Source organism: Protopterus annectens, chromosome 2.part1 (genome assembly GCF_019279795.1).
Source record: "Protopterus annectens isolate FY-2018-M chromosome 2.part1, PAN1.0, whole genome shotgun sequence".
NCBI classification, from domain to species: domain Eukaryota; kingdom Metazoa; phylum Chordata; order Ceratodontiformes; family Protopteridae; genus Protopterus; species Protopterus annectens.
This window is the reverse complement of record NC_056729.1, coordinates 1,447,701,099-1,447,721,414: the sequence shown is the minus strand read 5'-3', so window position 1 is coordinate 1,447,721,414 and position 20,316 is coordinate 1,447,701,099. Positions and strand designations below refer to the sequence as shown.

At 41.6% G+C, this 20,316-nt stretch overlaps 1 protein-coding gene across 4 annotated transcripts in view; it reads right to left on the bottom strand.

Annotated features, from left to right (window-relative positions):
• Window positions 1-7,008: 7,008 nt before the first annotated feature.
• HTT (huntingtin) overlaps window positions 7,009-20,316 on the bottom strand; it is a 4,811,037-nt gene continuing 4,797,729 nt past the window's right edge. For all 4 annotated transcript variants that reach the window (XM_044062924.1, XM_044062926.1, XM_044062925.1 and 1 more), the window contains one exon: window positions 7,009-8,326. In XM_044062924.1, the coding sequence (XP_043918859.1) occupies window positions 8,113-8,326 (214 nt within the window). In that variant the 3' untranslated portion in view covers window positions 7,009-8,112. The remainder of the gene's footprint in view (window positions 8,327-20,316) is intronic.

The window sequence follows — 20,316 nt, the reverse complement described above, 5'->3', positions numbered from 1 at the left end:
CCTCCAAAATGACATTCAGGACGTCCTTTGAGAGAAGTGTTGATTGATAATTCAAGGTATTCTACATGCAGCTAAATTTAAAGTCCTGAGCTGACTGTGAAGGATCTGAAAGTTTTGCTGAGTCAACAGAAGTGGGAGTTGAGGTAAGATCCATGGAGGGCTGTGAGTCAAGGTCCTTAGTAATGGGTACCAGTGCTGACGTGGCCAGTCCGGAGCAATGAGGATCATTTGTGGTCTCTCTGATCTGACTTTCAGTAATACCTTGGTCAAGAGAGGTAGTGGTGGGAAGGTATAGACTGTCATTGCTGTCCAACTGAATGATGGGGCGTCCACTTTCCAGGCTAGGGAATGATAAGTCCTTGTGCAAAATTTCTGTAGTTGGCAATTGTTGGGGGAGGCAAATAGATCTATGTCTGGGCATCCCCACCTTTGAGTTATCATTGAAAATACTTGTGGGTGTAGTCTCCACTCATGAGGATCTGCCAAATTTCTGCTTAATTCGTCTGCCAATATGTTTTCCTTTCCTGGCAGGAATTGTACTTGCAGTTGTACTTGGTAAGTCAATGCTGTGTTCCACAAGGTCATTGCCTGTCTGCATAAAGGGTAGGAGTGTGTTCCTCCCTGTTTGTTTATGTACCACATAACTGTGGTGTTGTCTGTCCTTATTAGTAGTTGTCCTGGATGCAAGAGGTCCTTGAAGGCTGTCAGTGCATTTTGCACAGCTAGCACCTCCTTTTGGTTGATGTGTAGATGCATTTGTTTTGCAGACCATTTGCCCTGTATGCACTGTCCTGCCATGTGTGCTCCCCAGGCGTAGTCTGAAGAATCTGTTGTCATAGTTTGGTTTGCTGGAAGTAAGACAAAAGGAAGACCCTTGTTTATTTGACATGCTTGAGCCCACCATAGGAACTCTTTTTGAAGGCAGGGAATGAGAGGTATACTTGTTTTGAGGCTGTGCATGTGTTGAGTCCATACACTTTTCAGGTACCATTGTAATTTACTCATATGCAGCTTTGCATGTGGAATTAGTTGAATGCAGGATGCCATGAACCCCAAAGCCTGCAGGATTTTCCTTGCAGTGAGCTGGGTAAAAGTTGCCATCTTTTTGAAGTATTGAGTCAGTTGTTTTTGTTTGTCTGGCATGAGATAAGCCATGTGGGCCGTTGTATTTAAGCTGGCACCCAGGAATATTATGTCTTGTGAGGGTATTAGTTTGGACTTCTTTTTGTTTACTGTGTACCCTAGGCAACTTAGCTTTGTTACAAATGCCAGATGCTGTAATAGAATGGCCTTGCTGTCTGCTTAGATCAGGCAGTCATTCAGATATGGATAAATTTGTATTCCTCTTTGTCTGCAGAATGCAATTACTGATGCCAGGCATATCGTAAATACTCTGGGCGCAGTAGATAAGCCAAAGGGCAATGCAGAGAATTGATAATGTGTTGTACCTGCCAAAAATCTGAGGTATCTTCTGCAATCTTGTCTGATAGGGACATGCAAGTATGCCTCTTTGAGGTCCAACGTTACTAGCCAAGACTCCTTGCCCAGCATGGAAAGAAGCTGCTGTAGTGTGAGCATTTTGAATTTGGGTACCTCCAGGTATGTGTTTAGAATTGAGAGGTCTAAAATGGGTCTCCAGGCTTTGTCCTTTCTTGGTACTAGAAATAGTCTCGAGTAAAAACCTTGACCTTGCTCCTTTGTAGGTACCTTTTGAATTGCTTTCATATCCATGAGAGCTGAAATTTGCATTTGTGCCTCTGCCCATTGGTTTGGATGCAGATTTGGTATGCCTCTCATCCGTGGTAAAGTGTGGAAAATAAATCTGTAGCCTCGGGTAATAATATCCAGAACTCATTTGTCCTTTGTTATGATGCATCAGTTTTGTGGAAATAGAGCCAGTTTTCCTCCCAAAGGTGCTGCCAGGGCAATTTTGCTTGGCAGGCGAAGGGGGAAGTCATTGTGTTTGTTTCCTGAAGGGTTGAGATCTTTTGTCTCCACCTCTTTGAGTTGTTGTATGCCATTGTCTAGGCCTGAAGGAACCTTGTGGCTGTCCTCTGCCCCTTGGGTGCCTGTACCTACCCCCTTTGGGGTCTGTCTGATACAGTAAAGGACCAGTTTTTTGATGGCCAGTTTCTGCTGAAACGAGGAGGTTGTACCTGTAAAAAATCTTTAACTGTCTGCATAGATTTTGCCTTTTCTTCTATTTTCTTTAAAACTTCCTCTGCTTTGACACCAAATAACACATCTTTCTGCAATGGAGCATTCAATAACTTTGTTTTGACATGTTCTGGTAAGGTTAACTCATTCAGCTAAGCATGTCTATGTATTACAGATCCTGCGACAGCTGCTCTACATGAGGCTTCCAATGAATCAAAACCACACTGCAAGGTATGCTTTCCCACCTGTTCTGCTGCATGCAGCAAATCCTGCATCTCTTTGAAATCAGGTTGATCTGTCTGAGGGATCATTTTCTGCTTTACCTGTGTAATCAAGTACTGCTGGTATTTTAGCATGTGGAATTGGCAGTTTAAGGCCCTCATGGCCAAAGTGGCAGACGTATACACTTTCTTCCCCCATCTTTCTAATGCTCTGGAATCTCTTTCAGAAGGTAGTGGATTCTTAGCAGTAGAAGCCTTAACCCCTTTGGGACCCTGGGAAATGGTCTCGGGGTCTGCAACAGGGCTTTTATATAGAAACATATGAGAATCAGGAACTCGGTAGTATCTGTCTGGTTTAGCTGGTGCAGGAGGTAAGGAATCTGGGTTCAGACTAGATTCGGTGTAAACATCATCCAAAATGTCTAAAACTGGAGGGATTGCAAGGGGTCTATGCTGTAGAAGAAGAAGAAACTCACGGAGTCTTTTCTTAGAGTCAGAGTAATCTTGGCCTTCCCAGTGGAAGTGTTCCCTCATGGTGTGTAAAGTTTCCCCAAAAGAGTAGTCTTCGGGGGGGAGACAGAGGGTATGGACTCTTCAGCCTCTGAGTCTTCATAAGGAGGGAAGGAATAATCCTGGTCCTCAGAGTTAGCTGAGGAAATGGATGCTTGGTCAGAGGAAGGATAATCTTCCTCCAGTCTAGGCCTTTTGTCAGGAGGGGGTTGTGAACCCCTGATAAGGGTAATTAAATCCTCAGCCATCTTAAGCATCTGTTTTTTAGGCATAGGGGCCTGTGGGGGGGGGGGGTCTGTGGACCCAGTTTCCTAACTTTTAAGAGGGCTTTAAGTTTACCATAAGACTTAATAGCGATAGTTGTCGGTTTGAAGACACCTTCAGAAACCGAAGGCCTGTCCAAAATCTCCGGATCACCGTCAGGGTTGGCGTCCGAGGGGTGAGATGGAACCAGCTCCTGAGGCCCAGCTCATTCGGTCTGGGAGGCAGAATTTCTAAATCATAGGTAGTCAGGGGCTGCGTAGGCACCTCGCTGAAAACCGGAGAACCGGCGGCAGGCCTTGCTGAGGCCTCGGTATCTGGTCTTGGCCTTGGTTCCTATCCTTATCCTTGCGTTTTTTTAATCATTGCTGATGTCGGTTGCTCTGACAACATGCTATAGTTAAATTTTCTGCCAAAATAATGTCGGGCAAAATCTGCCCGACGCTTGATTGTACGTTTGTTGAACCTAGCACAAAAATGACAACCAGAGACGTCGTGGTCTGGGCCTAGGCAAGGAATACAATAAGAATGAAAATCCTTATGAGGTATTTGCTTCCCACAAGAAATGCAATTATTAACTTGTCTGACATCGGTCTGAGGCAAGAAAAGTTTCCCCAATGGGGTACTTAGCTTTAGAGAAGACTTCGGGCTGAAATTCAATTTGAAAATCTCAGGAGCTAGCAGACCGGCACTTGCGAACTGCTTCTGCTTCGGGCACTGCGTGGCAAGAAAGACTGAAGAAAATGGCGTTGGCTGCCTCTTTTATCCCCCTGTCGCACTGACGTCAGGGAAGAAGCGACGACAACCGACGCCGGACCAAAACTTTGGGATTCGGCTGACTGCGGGACTGCCTGATGGCAGGATAACCCAAGTGTGATGACTGCAGCAGTATAACACGATGAACATCAGAGTCCTGATCAGAAGATTCATAGTCAAGCTCAGCCCTAGTCCTCTTAGAAGAGGGGGGGTTGACTACCCCTGATTAGAGTATTTAGATCTTCAGCCATTTTGATCATTTATTTTTAGGCATAGGGGCCTGAACATGTGGCCTGGGCGTCGTTTTTTTAGACATAGATCGAGATTTAGGCCTTAGTATTGAAGGTGGAGTCAGTTTAATATGCAAGTCTGTACGCCTGAAAACACCCTCAGAAGCTGGTGTCTGCACAGCGGCTCCAGACCCATCCAAAGTACAGACATCCGCGTGTTCCATAGGTGAAGCATCTCACAGCATACTGGACTCTGAATGGGTCTCAGTAGAGGCCTGCGAGTCAGAAGTAGTGGGTATCAGGGGCTGCGAAAGCGCCTCACTGAGTACCAGCGAACTGGCGACTAGCTTAGGAGAAGTGTCGTCGGCGATTTTGGACCTCAACGACCTGTCTCTGTCTTTATCTTTGCGTTTTTTCAAAATCCCGGTAGTCGGATTGCTAATGACATCATTTCTGGATAATTAAAATGAGAACTGAAATGTTTAGAGGAAAAAATGTACCAACGACAGATAGTGCACTGATTAAATAAAGCACAAAACCGACAGCAAGGTACGTCGTGGTCAGGGCCTAGGCAAGGAATACAGTACAAATGAAAATCTTTATGAGGTATTTGTTTTCCACAAGTAATGCAATTATTAACTTTTACTGACATCGGTAAGGAGCAAGAAAATGTTTCTCCAATGGGGTACTTAGCTTTAAGTTGAAGACTTCGGTTCTGAAACTCGAAAACGAAAATTTCAGGAGTCAGCCGACCGGCACTTGCAAACTGCTTCTGCTTTGGGCACTGCACGGCAAGAAAGACTGATGTAATGGCTTTGGCTGCATGTTTTATACCCCTGACGACCTGACGTCATGGAAGAAGGGACAGCAACTGACGCAGGACTCAAGACTTTATCAGGCCAACTGAGGGCAACCTACCAGCAGATTACCCAAATGTAATGACTGCAACAGTGAAACACAAAGAACATCAGATTTCAAAGCTGAAAATATGTATTTTAAAAATGGCAGGATTAGACCAAGTTAAACTGATACTGATGGTCATGGCAGAATGTTTCTGCACTTTACAAGCCTTTAACATTAGAAAAAAAAACATTAGTATTGAAGTTTTATGCCACAAATCAACGTTTAAATGTGCACATTACTGCAGGATGCTGTGGAGAGGCCAAAACTATGCTAGGAAATCAAAACGGTAGTTCCTCTATAGGAACGATGCAAAGGATCATGGGAAGGGTAAAATATACTGTTGTATATAATGTACACATTTTAGCTAGTCATCTATTTCAACTTCTAGTAGGTTGGTATGATTATGGTGGTGTTTGCTGAAGTCACTGTTAAAAGAGACTTTTGAGCGTAAGGGTGCTTTGGGGTAAAAATGAGTCATTTCGTTTTTTTGCATTTAGGAGAAGACGAGTCTTGTCAGGTTTCAATTGATGAGAAGGACTCGAGTTAGTATTTGAAGTTCATGAAACTAAACACACAACTGTGGAGTTAGCATTCTGAAATATGTTTGCATGTAACACAGCTGTACCACTTCTAGTCACTATGAAAGAAAAGACTACGAAAGATAAGCTATCCTTTCCAGAAGCTCAAGCACATGAGGCTGAGCTTGTTCTGCTAGAGATGGAAGTTCAAAAGACACGCATAGGAGTCCACAGTCAGAGTCCTGGAATGGTAATAATCATAGCAGAAGCACTGTGACTACTTATATCACATGCAGTCACACTGACACACCTAACATCACTGTGGCAGTGAAAGCTAGCATTTGCACCACAGTAGCTGATATACTGCAGGACATCGATGATGACCTTAATCTTACCTTGGCGAATGAAGCTGGTGATCCACATTAAGTGGCTTATGGTTCCAGAAGGCTTTTGTGATGTGCCCAGACCCACATTATTAGACACTATAGCATGCATTTCCCAGAAAATAAGCTATAAGAAGTAGAAATAATTAATTCATTGATATTAAAACCATAGCAAGAGTATTAAGAACTATGACAAAACCTGCTGCAGTGTTCCATGAAATCTCCTGCAATAAAACCTGCATCTAAAACATAAGACAGGTCACCACCACTGCAAGCATTGTAAACCGTGCAAATCTCAGTTACAGACGGCTGAAAGGCTAATGACAAAGCACACATTACCGAGAGTGGAACTAACAGTGGTTTAGGATCTTCCTGCTATGGAAATGGCAAATACTTGTGCAAAAAAGTTCAAATACAGTATTTGGCTTTGGCAAGCCAAAATGTTTTGTGGGCATTTTATTCATAGGTAGTTCAAGAAGAGCTGAAGCAAACTGCAGGCTATGAAATAAATCTTTTACAAGTTGTCAATGCCAAAAAGCTAAACTAAGAAGAACACAGAACACCATGTTCAAATGAAACACTAACCAAGAAATTTACTAGTCCACGTGTACTCAAATGTCATCAAAAGAACTGGGATATTTGAAAGCACTGAAGACTAGTCACTGTACCCTGCATGTGTTAACTTGTGTACATCAGTAAAGGTTGGTCACTGCTCATCTTTCTTTAAAATTTTAAGTTCTGTTAAGTCCAATCCATTCCATCAGCAAAATAATAATGTTTTATGGAAAATCCTAGTTATTGAAAGATTGTTAAACTGCAATATTTGAATAATTTTAATACTATTACAAACAACAAATATATATAGTACGATGGACTAAAAATAAATTGTCAAACATCAAAATGCAGAAATCAAGAGGCATGTTTTAGTTTTAGCACTTTCATACTATAATGCTTAAAGAAAGCCTGGCTCAAAAAGTAACTAAATGCAATCTGTATTTACAAATCTGCAGATCATGCTAAGAATTAAAAATATTGTGGTTACTGTATACAAAAGAACACACTGCTAAAATATGGTAAAAAAATATTTATATTTTTGCTCATCTGGGAACCATGCCTGTATACATCCTTAGATACTGATTTTAGTTGCATTTTAAAATGATTCAGTCTCATCTTGTTGCCACTGTTCCACAATGCACACAAGTTATCATTTTGATTACATGTACTGATAATACATATTAAGAAACTTTGCTATGGTTGAAAGAAAACAGAAAAAAGACACCAACATATTTCACACAGACAAAACCCAATTTCAGTTTCCATTCACATTTAGAAAAAAATTAATGTAATGACAAAAAATGTAACAACATTCATCTCAGTGGCTTTTTTCCATTTTTAAATTAGAAACTATATCATGCACCATAACTTTTACAATTTTACATACTTTACATGACGGAAATCTCTCATTTTAAACTTTTCATTTTTAGTAATATTCTTACATTTGAAATCCTGAGGGAAAAATCATGTGTGGTTATGTGTGTAAAAAAAAACTGTACAGAAACACACATAGCTGAGACCACACTATAGTGGAAAGTTCCAAAAAGGATAATTACATGCTGTGAATGAGACCCGAAAACATCACATTTATGAAAGATTGGGGGCAAATAACTTGAAAAACGCCACATTACATCTTTGTACCAATTAAACATTAGGATTAATGTCTGGCACTTGCATTATTACCATTAATTGAATATAAGACTCTGAAAAGAAACACCAATTGTGACCTAAATACTACTATACAACTGGACATAAACACAATCAGTTGTTATACTGTATTGACTACTTAACACCAGTTTGTCAGTCAGTAAAATGTATACTGTGATTCAAGATAGGGTTATGTCCCAGTTAACAAGATTTAGGTAAAGTCCTTTATTATAGCTGATAAATGTGATGAAGGGTGCCCCATGATATCTCCAAACTCACATGTGTATTCATAAATCAAGCCATGAGGAATAGTAGTGCATTTTCTTCTTTACAAGGAATGGCAAAGGAGATGCTGAACAAATCATTTCTACATTCATAGTGGGTACCAGCAGTGTGTCAACACCTCTTTTCAACCACTGTGAACAAAATAGAAACCTCCAGTTTTGAGCTACTGCTCTAACTGTCTCTGTGTTTAGAAATGTGAATCCTGGTGGACATTGTGCAAACATGTTAGTAACCTCTGATACGGATTTCCTGGAGATGCCACAACCTCAAAAACTGACTGAAAGGCCCGTCGATCCAGCTCTTCGTCAATTTGATGCTTGTAGAAGTCTATAGCTACAAGGCAGAAAATGTTCATGTCCACTTGCTCTGACTTACCCATTCTGCTGATAACGTGTGGAAGACTGGAATATACATTAAGGAAAAGTGAAACTATTGCTTTATCAGCTTATTAATTCAACTACAAACAGTAATAAAAACGAACTTGTGGATTTCTGAACACACCCAACTATACAAATGAGTGCCAATGATATCTAAAAATATCCCATACAGATTAAAAGTGTTAATGTGGGGTACCTCTCTGATAAATTGACTGTGATCAGAGGAACCAGGCAGGGGTATCCACTTTCCCCTTTGTTATTTGCTTCACATTTAAAGCCAATGGCAAAGAAAATAAGGAACTCAGAAATTCAAGAATATAATTGGCATAGTAATCAAGACAAGTTGGCTTTATTTGCAGATAACATTATTTTGTATCTGATAAATCCAGAAAAAAAGGACATTGCAGTGCTAAGGAACATTTTGAGATGCTTACAAGTCTTTTTCAGGATATAAAAATTAATGAAGATAAAACAAAGGCTACAGCGATAAAGTATGCACCCACACAAGAATTGATTCAGTCCATATTTATGGTGACTCAATAAGACGGAATTTTTAGGATGTGGATTAAAAAGGCTTCTATTAAAAGAGCCAAGCATATGTTCATAGGTAGGTACTAGGCTATTGGCCCTAGGGCCTATACAAGCCTAGCCAAAAAGTTACCCTGGCTTTCGCCACCCAAGAAAATTATTTTCCTGTGCCCCTGTCAAGCAGAACCACAGAAGTGATCCCCGGGATGAATTTCCTATTATCCATCCAATCATCAAGATTTTTCTTGAAGAGTGCTAATGAGGAGCTCTGTTTGACATAGATAGGTAGTCTGTTCCAGAGTATGGGAAGTCTCTGGGACAGGAATCTATCCCTACAGCATGTTCTGTTTATTGTGGTGACAAGGTTTAGGTTCCTAGAACGTCTAGCTCGAAGGGATTGGGATTTCTTTAAGTGGGGCATGTCCAACAGCTCTGGGTTTGACATAGCTTTGTATGTTAGGCAGAGATCACCTCTGAGTAGGCGATATGCGACGGAGTAAAGCTGAAGTTTTTTTAGACGGTCTGCGTAAGGCATCTGTTTGAGGCCAGTAATCCTCTTTGTGAGGTATTTTTGCGGCCTTTCCAGTTGGTTGTAGATGTCTTGTGAGGTACATACCAAAAGGGGCGTTGTACTCCATAATGGGCCTAATGAGTGATGAGTAGAGGGGAACGATGACCTCTTTTTTTTCTGGATGAGAAACCTTTTGTGATGAGGTGTGCCACGTAGAAGGATTTACTGACCACTGTGGCGATGTGATTATCAAAGGAGAGACTACTGTCCACCATATGTCGGAAAAGACTAAACAAAAAATAATACAAACTGACACTGAAAATATTTTAGTCACTTATGTTTTATATATGGGTCAGGCATATGCTTATCAAACAGAGGAGAAGTTGTGGACAATAACTAATAAAAAGTGGAAGGAATCTGTCTAACATGGGAAGAGGACAAGAGTTAAATGAGATAAATTGACCCTTCCACAAGAAGAAGGTGGTTTAGGACTGGGGGAAAGGGTCATAACGGTTAAGGTGTGTAACTCACAGCCACAAAGTACAGGAATTCATTCCTTGGAACCATGTCTAGGCACAAACGCCCCCTTGGGATCATCTGTCTAGTAATCAGCTATGAACCTGTCCTGATTTAAAGGGATATTTTAGAGCTACACAGTTAAGGCTCAAAAATATAACACAAGCAGAAGGTTGTAATTCAAGGTGGAAATGGACGATGAAAAGCAGTGGGGAAGTTCAAATAATGAGAAAATGGGATTTTGGATGCAGATCCTTAAGGAAAATAATAACTGCAGATTCTCATGGTTCTCTTTTCTTGCTTTTAAGAAGGCTCAGCCATCAACTTTGATGCCCAAGAAATATCGTTTTTCCCAGTGGATTTATATTATATGTAACTATATATAGAACCTTCAGATCTTCAGTACTTCAAACCTTGATTAGGCTTGGAGGAGGCAACTGTCTAAGCAAGGGTAAATATGAATGATGTACAGTCTCAGAGTTGTTAGTCTAGGTATAGAATTTGGAGAACACTGTGGACAGCTTCTAGACTAAAGGGGAAAACTGCAAACCAGAAATGCTGATGTCCTGTGTGACACACCTCTCATCCTCTTAACACAAGAAATCTGGACAAAGCCCAAAACAGCAGGGGAACAAAGGCCAAAAAATATGGGCAGATTTTAAACACTGTTCTTGCAATCTTAGAGTGCCTATAGATTATTTAACAGGTTGTATGTTAGCATGTAGGATGTAAAGTCTGACACTCAAAAGTGTGACATTACTTGGTGACGTCACTCTCCAGTGATTTGCCAGAAAAAAAAAAACACATTTTACGAGGAAATGACAAAAATATGAGGCAAAAATCTGGCCATTCTGCAAAAATCTGTACAGCTGAGAGGTATGTGTGTGACCTCAATATTGGTAAGTGGCAAAAGCTATCCTTCAAATCTAAGCTCACCAAATGGGGCCTGAAGGAACAAGGATCTGGAAAATCACCACCCTAAATTTACTTTGAGACAATACATTTTTTCTAGTTTCCACCTTTTTGGGTGGAAAAAAAAACTTTAGTAATAACGTGGATCTGACAGAATATGGTACTATTTCTGTAATTCATTTTTTAACATTTTTTTCTGCTAATAATAGATATGGACACCTTTAAAACAAGTTGTGGATTACTCTGAAGAAGAATCATCCAATTATCCTCTTGTCCACCCCCCAAGTACATATCTTAAAAAATCTGTTAAACCCTTTTCAAGTTGTAAAGCACAAGCGTTTCCCCTATGGGAGGAAGAGAATACTGACCATGAGGGAGGGAAGGAAGGAATGAGCTCTCTTTTCCCAACAGAGCAGAGAGAACTAAGAAATCATCGTTTGGAATACTCTTTCTTTGAACTAGAAGGCCCAGCTCTAAATTTCTGGTTCTTGATAATCTCCTTCACAGCTCACTGAAGAATGGCCATGCCCATAATGTCAAGATCCAAAGGACTGACTCCAAAACTACTAACTAGATGCCCTTACATTATAAAATGGGCAGTTTCCTACTAAATAACACAAAAAAGTAGGTTATCTCCTCCCAAATCCTGAGGTGTTCACCACAATAAAGGACACTGATTTTGTACCTCCAAACTATACTTACTTTGACCTGTCATTAATTAGACAGCTGCTGCATACACAAGGTAGGTTGACAGTTTCATGCATATCAAGTATGCGATGATGAACATCTGGCTGAGTCTCACATTAATGAAAGATGCTCACTGCTTAGGGAAATTAACCAACTCCCCTCAAGGTATAGCAACTTCAAAACTGATTATAGATAGAATGGAGGTGTAGTGTGTGTGTGGGGGGGCATAGCTTTCTACATCATGGTGTGAAAGGTATGCAATCTCCGCAACAGAGACACTTTGAGGTATTTTGCAGGTCAGTTTTAATTAGTTTGATTATTTATTAATAAAATGGTATCTGCACAAATACACTCATATAATTATCTTATAGGGACACTGATATGTCTCTCACCAGGCTGAATACGCAGAAAGTCATGGTCACTTGCTTATCAAGAGCCAGAATCCACCACATTATACATGGAATCAGGTCACTGGACATAAGTACCAATATACTAAATCATAGTCCATGTGGGTGTAAATGACCTGAGATGTTACCTTCCTAGACTATATAAAGAGAGAGACATCATGGAGCTCTCAGAATGCATGTCCCAGGCAGCAATTAACCTAACAATGAACAGCATTTTACCTTCTCCAAGGGTGATGCCACAATACAAACAGTAGATGTCTGACTTTAATAACTGGCTTAGTGTCTGCTGTCATTCTAAGAGGGTACAATATTTGTCGGCATGGAAGGAAAGGTTCAACAGACCAAGCTGCTTTGCCAGGGATGGTGTGCCCCTCATTCTCTTCCAAAGGCTTTTGAATATTAGCTAAAACACTGTCCTCCCCCATAGTGCCTTTTATAGGCAATGCCAAACTGAAAATATTCCCAGAATAGCAAATCAAAATCAAGGAACTCTAAAGGTGTTAATGCTCAATGCTAGGAGTCTAAACAAGAAACTCCACTCCCTACAAGCTCTCCTCACCCTAGAGAATGCTGACATCTGTGCAGTCACAAACATATGATTTAAAGCCACAGAAAGCACATCGTCAGTGCAAGGCTACAATGCCTTTCACATATTTAGACCGACTACTACTACACAGACAGGGACTAAAGTTGGTGGTGTCTCGATTTACATCAAAAATACATATACCTCAAGGCTGGTCAAACAGAATGATGCACGTGAGCTTCTCCGAGTACTCATCAACAAAATCCCATACCACTTCCTTGAAAGCAACAGTTCCCCCTCTAAGACACTGAAAACCCATAGCATGTATTTAAGCTTACTGGGAACACTCACCATCCAAACCAATATCATATTCATGGGTGACTTTACCACACTATTAACTGAGCGTTCACATCAAAAAGTACAGTTTTGTACCTACCATAAATGTAGATGTTCGAAGATCCACATTGCTGCAGTCATAACCTGTGGGTAGTCCGCTGTCCTCGGTCGGCCCGAATACCAAAGTATTAGGCTGGCGTCGGTCACGGTCGCTCAGATCTGACGTCAGTACGCCATGGTATTAAAGCACATGACTGACGTCATATCCTCAGTCTTTCTTGCCCCAGATGTCAGAAGGCCCTAAAAAGAAAGGCCATAGCCAAAAACAGAAAAATCTCCAAAACCCATGTACAAACAATATTTACAACCCAAACCATTCAACCACTCCAAACTACAGAGGGGAAGGAGGGAGGGTAAATTGGACTGCAGCAATGTGGATCTTCGAACATCTACATTTATGGTAGGTACAAAACTGTACTATGTTCTTCATCTCACATTGCTGCAGTCATAACCTGTGGGTAGAATCCCAAAGCAAAGGTAAAGGGAGGTTGGCAAAATCATAAAGCATTGGGAGCTGCTAACATGCCCTGTAAGACTGCAGTGGCAAACCCAGCCCTAGATTTGGAATAAAGAGGGAGATGGTAATGTTTAGAAAAAGTGTGCACTGAACTCCAAGTAGCTGCTTCCAAAATATCTTTAGTAGCTACACCCTTAAAAAGCAGTAGAAGTGGCAGTAGCCCTAGTGGAATGAGGTCTGATTCCAGCCGGAATCTCCCTACCATGATGAGAATAACAAAAAGCAATACAATGGCCAATCCACTTAGAAATAGTTTGTTTTGAAACAGGTTTCCCCTGAGAGCCCAAAGCAAAAGAAACAAATAACTGTTGAGACTGTCTGAACCCTTTAGTCCTGCTCAAATAATAACGCAACTGCCTGTGAATATCCAAAGTGTGCAAAACTTTCTCCCCTTTATTTTGGGGATCAGCATAAAAAGTAGGCAAATGAATAGATTGGTTCAAGGCCACATTTGAAACCACTTTAGGCATAAAAGTAGGGTTAGTACGCAGAGATACCCTATCCTTATGAAAAACAGGAAGGGTTCAACTGCCATTAGAGCCTGTAATTCAGATACCCTTCTAGCAGACGTAATGGCCAACAAAAAAGCAGTCTTCCAAGACAAAAACATTAACTCAGACGTAGCTGCAGGTTCAAAAGGAGGTAAAGTGAGTTTTTCCAACACAAAATTGAGATCCCAGGAAGGAGTAGGAGCTCTACGCAGGGGTCTTATGTTCTTTGCCCCTCTAAGGAATTGCTTAAACAAAGGATGAGACAATAATGGTGGATCACAGTCATAGTGAGCAGAAATGGCTGCAGCATGAACTTTTACAGAGGAGAAAGACAAACCCTTGTCTAATAATTCTGTAAGATATTGAAGAGAAACACTCAAATTAGGCCTGGAAACATCAAAGCTCTTTGCTTTGCTCCAAATAAAAAATCTCCTCCATTTATCAGCATAAACTTTCCTTGTACTAGGCCTTCTGGCCTCCAAAATGACATTCAAAACTTGTTGAGGAAGCTGCGACCCTCCAGGTTCTAGAACAGAATATGCCAGGCTGTTAGATGCAGGGACTGTATCCTGACATTGAGTAAATGATTGCCTGCCTGAGACAAAAGGTGTGGAATTGAAGGCAAAGGCGGCTCCCATACTAAACTCCTCAGCAGAGGGTACCAGTGCTGTCGAGGCCAATCTGGAGCTATTAGAATCATGGAGGGCTGGTCTTGTCTGACCTTCAAGAGCACCTTGGGAAGGAGAGGCAGAGGAGGAAAGGCATAGACGTGAAGATTGCTCCAACTGAATGATAGAGCATCCACTTTCCAAGCTGTTGGATGAAACATCTTTGTGCAAAACTTTGGCAACTGGAAATTTAGTGGAGAAGCGAACAGATCTATGTCTGGAGTCCCCCATATCACTGTCAACTGTCGAAATACATGAGGATCCAACTTCCACTCGTGGGGATCCACCATCTGTCTGCTCAAAACATCTGCTAAGGAGTTCTGTGCTCCTGGCAGAAACCTTGCCTGAAGAGTGAGGTGCAAACTGAGAGCAGTCTCCCACAAAATCATAGCTTGCCTGCAAAGAGGGTACGAATGTGTTCCCCCTTGCTTGTTGATGTACCACATGACAGTTGTGTTGTCTGTTTGAATCAACACTTGTCCTGGGTGAAGTAGATCCTTGAAAGCCATCAATGCAAATTGGACTGCTAACATCTCCTTCAAGTTGATATATAAATGTTGAAGTCTGGCAGGCCACGTGTCTTGAACCCATTTTCCATTGAGGTGTGCTCCCCAAGCCTTGTCTGAGGCATCTGTCGTTAAGATCTGATGCCTCTGGTCGGGTCACAGAGAGTCCCTTGTTTAGGTGACATTCCTGAGCCCACCACAAAAATTCCTTTTGAATGCAAGGTATTATCTGAATGACAGTGTCCAGATCGTGGCAGTGTTGCGTCCATACAGTTTTGAGATACCATTGTAGCTTCCTCATATGCAGTTTGGCATTGGGAAGCACCAGAATACAAGATGCCATGAACCCCAAGGCTTGAAGGACTGTCCTTGCAGTCAGCCTGGACCGTAGAGACAATTGTTGGAAGTAAAGTGTAAGATTTCTTTGCTTGTCCGGGGTCAAAAAAGCCATCTGGGAGGCTGTATTCAGTCTCACACCCAGAAAGCACATTTCCTGAGAGGGTACTAGACTGGACTTTGTTTCGTTCACAGAATACCCTAGGCACCTTAACACTGCCATAACATACTGTAGATGGTGAAGTAGCTTGTTTTTGTCTTGAGCAAGAATCAGGCAATCGTCCAAATAAGGATAAATTTGTATTCCTCTTAACCTTAAGAAGGCTATCACCGGAGCCAGAACATTTGTGAACACCCTGGGCGCAGTAGATAAGCCAAAGGGCAATGCAGAGAACTGATAATGTAAAGTCCCAGCCCGAAAACGCAGGAATCTCCTGCAACTGGGCCTGATAGGAACATGAAGATAAGCCTCTTTGAGATCCAGAGTTACCATCCAGTGATCTTTGCCCAACAGAGGCAGAAGTTGTTGTAACGTCAACATTTTGAATTTCGGAATGTCCAGGTATGTGTTGAGGATAGATAAATCCAAAATTGGCCTCCAAGTGTTTCCTTTCTTTGGTACAAGAAACAGGCGAGAATAAAATCCTAGGCCCACTTCTGACAGAGGGACCTGCTGTATAGCCCCCATTTGAAGAAGTAAAGAAATCTGTTTGTGAGCCACTACCCTTTGCTGAGGAGGAACGCCTGGCATGCCTTTGAAAGGAGGCAATGTGTGGAAATAAAACTTGTAGGCTCGGTCTATAATGTCCAACACCCATTTGTCATGGGTGACTAAAAGCCAGTTTCGCCTGAAGAGTGCCAACTTTCCTCCCAGAGGAGCTGCCAGACAGGAAGGATCTGGCAGCTGAAGATGCAGGTCATTGGGTCTGTTTACGAAAGGACTGGCCCCTGCCCTCACCTGTAGATTGTGCAGGGGAACTCCACGTTCTAGGCCTGAAAGAACCCTGAGCTCTGCCCCTACCACGTCTAGATCTGCCCCTAGACTGCAAATCAGAAGAAGGGTAAGCCCATCCCTTAGTAGGCCAATTTCTGCTAAACTTAGGGGGCTGCACCTGCAAAAAATTCTTAACAGTCTGCATAGACTTAGCTTTGTCTTCCATTTTCTTTAAGACAGACTCCACAGGTGAACCAAACAAAACTTCAGACTGCAGAGGAGCATCCAAAATTCGAGCTTTAACATGCTCTGACAAGTTCTGATCCTTAAGCCAGGCGTGCCTACGAATAACTGATCCAGTGGCAGCCACCCTGGAAGAAGCCTGTAAAGCATCGAAACCACACTGCAAAGAATGCTTACCCACCTGATCAGAGGCATGAACCAAATCCTGTAATTCCTTACACTCTATGCCCTCTGCCAAAGCATCTACCTTAGATTTTAACTGAGTAAGGAGAAAATTCTGGTACTTCAACATATGAAACTGGCAATTCAAAGCCCTCATTGCTAGAGTGGAAGAGGTATACACTTTTTACCCCACCTATCCAAAGCTCTAGAATCTTTATCCATAGGAACTGGATTCTTAACAACAGAAGCCCTGACACCCTTAGGTCCCTGGCTAATAGTTTCTGGGTCAGCCCTTGGGCTCTTATACAGATATTTATGAGCCTCTGGCACTCTGTAATACCTATCTGGTTTAACTGGCGCAGGAGGCAAAGAGTCTGGATTAAGGGAAGCCTCAGAGAAAACATCCTGAACAACATCCAAAACAGGAGGTATAGCCAAGGGCCGATGTTGTGGTAAAAACAAAAATTCCCTAAGCCTCTTTCGGGAATCTGAGAAATCCTGACCTTCCCATTTAAAATGCTCCCTCATAGAATGCAGGGTTTCTGAAAATGAAAAATCCTCTGGAGGAGAAGCAGAAGGACTGGAATCCTCTGCGTCTGAATCAGAATAAGGAGGAAAATCCTGAATGTCTTCAGCCGAAGACTCTGAGTAATCTGAAGCCTGTTCCAAACTTTCCACCTCTGGCTCCACCCTAGGCCTCTTATCTGGAGGGGGCATAGAACCCCTGATTAAAGAAATCAAATCTTCTGCCATTTTAAGCATGTGTTTTTTAGGTACAGAACCTGCAGAACTAGGACTGACACCAGAGGAAGGCAAACCAGGCCTGACCTTGGAAGGTACCTTAGAGACAGAAGGAGAAGGCCTAACCACCTTAGGCAAAGAAGGGAGTACAGCAACCTGAGAGGCCCCCTCAGCCTGACCTGACTCCTGAGAGGCCACATCTTGCAAAATTAACGGCTCCCCTGAGACTCAGCCGAAACCTCGGCTGGATCTACAGATTCCACCGTAGTTTCTAAAGAACCGGCGTCCGGAACGGACGACTCATCCTGCTTGGACTTTAATGATTTTTCCTTGCGCTTCTTAGCGGTAGCGGGCGTCGGAGGATCCGACGGCATATTGTAATTACACCGCTTACCGAAGACAAGCCTAGCGCAATCTAACCTACGTTTAATGGTGCGCTTATTAAATCTAGCACAAAAGCGACACCCGACTACGTCGTGCTCAGGCCCCAAACAAGGAATACAGAGAGAGTGGTAATCCCTATGCGGTATCTGTTTCCCACAAGAAATACAATTATTCACTTTTTCTGACATCCGGAATTAACTGAGGCAAGAAAAAACAAAAATATTCTCCAACGGGGTACTTAGCCCAACTTGGTTTTCGGTCTGAAACTCAGAATACGAAAATTTCAGAACACTGAACGGCACTTGCAAACGCTGCTTCTGCTTTGGACCATGCGGCAAGAAAGACTGAGGATATGACGTCGGTCATGCGCTTTAATACCATGGCGTACTGACGTCTGATCTGAGCGACCATGACCGACGCCAGCCTAATACTTTGGTATTCGGGCCGACCGAGGACAGCGGACTACCCACAGGTTATGACTGCAGCAATGTGAAATGAAGAACATCTGGAAAAATTCCATTCTACTTTGCAAGCTACAGTTCCTCCTTTATGGCCAGGAAAACCCATAACATGTACTTAACCTTACTGGAAATGCTCACTATTCAAACCAATATCACACTCATGGGCAATTTTGATTACCCCACTATTATCTGAGAATCATATATAATGCCAAACATGCAAGCACAGGGATTCCTGGATTTTATAAACACAAACTCCCTGGACCAGATTGTCAAAATGTTGACCAGGGGCACAAACATATTGGATCTGGTCATCACTAATATGTGTTAATGTCCTCTATGGTAAGGTCAGACTACAGAACAGTCTCCTGTGAAGTAAAAATACTCTGGAATGTTTAGAAACTACTCTAAGGCTAACTTCCTACTTTTAAGTGACAACCTGGCAAAATTGTAAACCCCCATAAACCCTGAGAACACTGCTGCCTATACAACCATGTTTACAGCTGCACAGAGGTAGCTGTACCCACCAGGAATAAGCACAGAACTAACTCAAAAAACAAGGCACCCTGGTGGAATCACAACAGGCACTATAACAGAAGGAATAAAATCATGGCAAAATTATGAGGTGCAGTACCCAGCAGGATAAAAGCATTCTCATCAAACCTAAAAAAAGTCAGAGGAAAAATAGAGTCTACCAAAGTCAAACTTAAGGTTAATTTGGTCTCCCAGACCAAGGGCAACTACAAGGCATTCTTTAGCTATAGATTTGCAGTGCTAAGGGGCTACTGGCAAGGGAGGAGGATTACACTGGCATGTATTTATATTCCACCTAAAACTGCTATAATGGAGCTTAAGAAAATTCTGAGAGAAATAATCAGTTTTCAGCAAGGAATATTACTTATAGGTGGGGACTAGAATGTGATTTTGCAACAGTGGCGGTGTTCTTGGTGGGCACAGAAGGGAAAGTATAACAAAGGAGGGTAGATTTTTGACGAAATGTATGAAAATATTTGGCACGGAAGATGTGAATTGAGTAACAGGAATTCAGAGTGAATTTATGTATTATTCCCCAAGATATAAAAACTAGGCTAGGCTTGATAGAACTGAAAGAATTTACATTTCACAGGAACATGTGCATTTAATTAAAGGTCTTGATACTCACCCAATCACTATTTCAGATCTTGCACCAATAATAACTAAAATAAAAAGGGTAATGAAAAAAAATTAGACACTGGGCACTTTCCCATATATATGTTAAAAAGAGAGGAATGTAAGGAATGGGTAGTGGAAATTATTCAAGCACTATCAGAGAGGACAGAAATTTCTTCAGAAAATGTAGCTGGGGAATGGAATAAAATTAAGTTGGAGTTTAAAAATAGGGTGGAAAGAAAAGAAAGGGAGCTACAGTTAAGAAGTAACAAGAATTATTTAAAGGGACTGACAAATTAAAGTATTGCAGAATAGGGGGAATCTCACAGAACAAGAACAGAATCATCTGAAGTATGCTAAGCAGAAAATAAGGGTTTACCTCAATAATATGCAGGAGTTTAGAAAGAGTGCTGTTAAGCAACTGTTTTTTGATAATAACAGCAGAGCACAAAACTTTTAGCATCAATGACTCAGGCAACAGAATGTAGAAAGGCCTGTCCCCAAGCTTAGGGAACCTATAACAAGGAAGGTAACAAGAGATCCTGTAGAGGTATTAGAAATATTTCGGAAATAGTACAAAAGTCTGTATAAAGCAGAGAAATATGGAAATCACAAAGAAATACAAATAGAAATGTTTATGGAAGAATGAAATATGCCAAGGTTAGAGGCAGATGAGTGTCAATTACAAACGGTTAGGATAGGAAGTGATGAGATAAAATCTACAGGAAAGTCCCCAAGAATAGACGGCATTCCTGTGGATGTTTGGAAGCTAGGAGGGAAAAAAACTGATAAAGATCTGGAAGGTTTTGTTTAACAGTATTTTAAGAGGAGGAGAAGTACCAACATCCTGGAAGAAAGCAGTGGTAGCTGTAATACCTAAAGAGGGTAAAGATCTATCAGATCTAGCTTCATACAGGCCCATTTCAATACTAAACCATGATTACA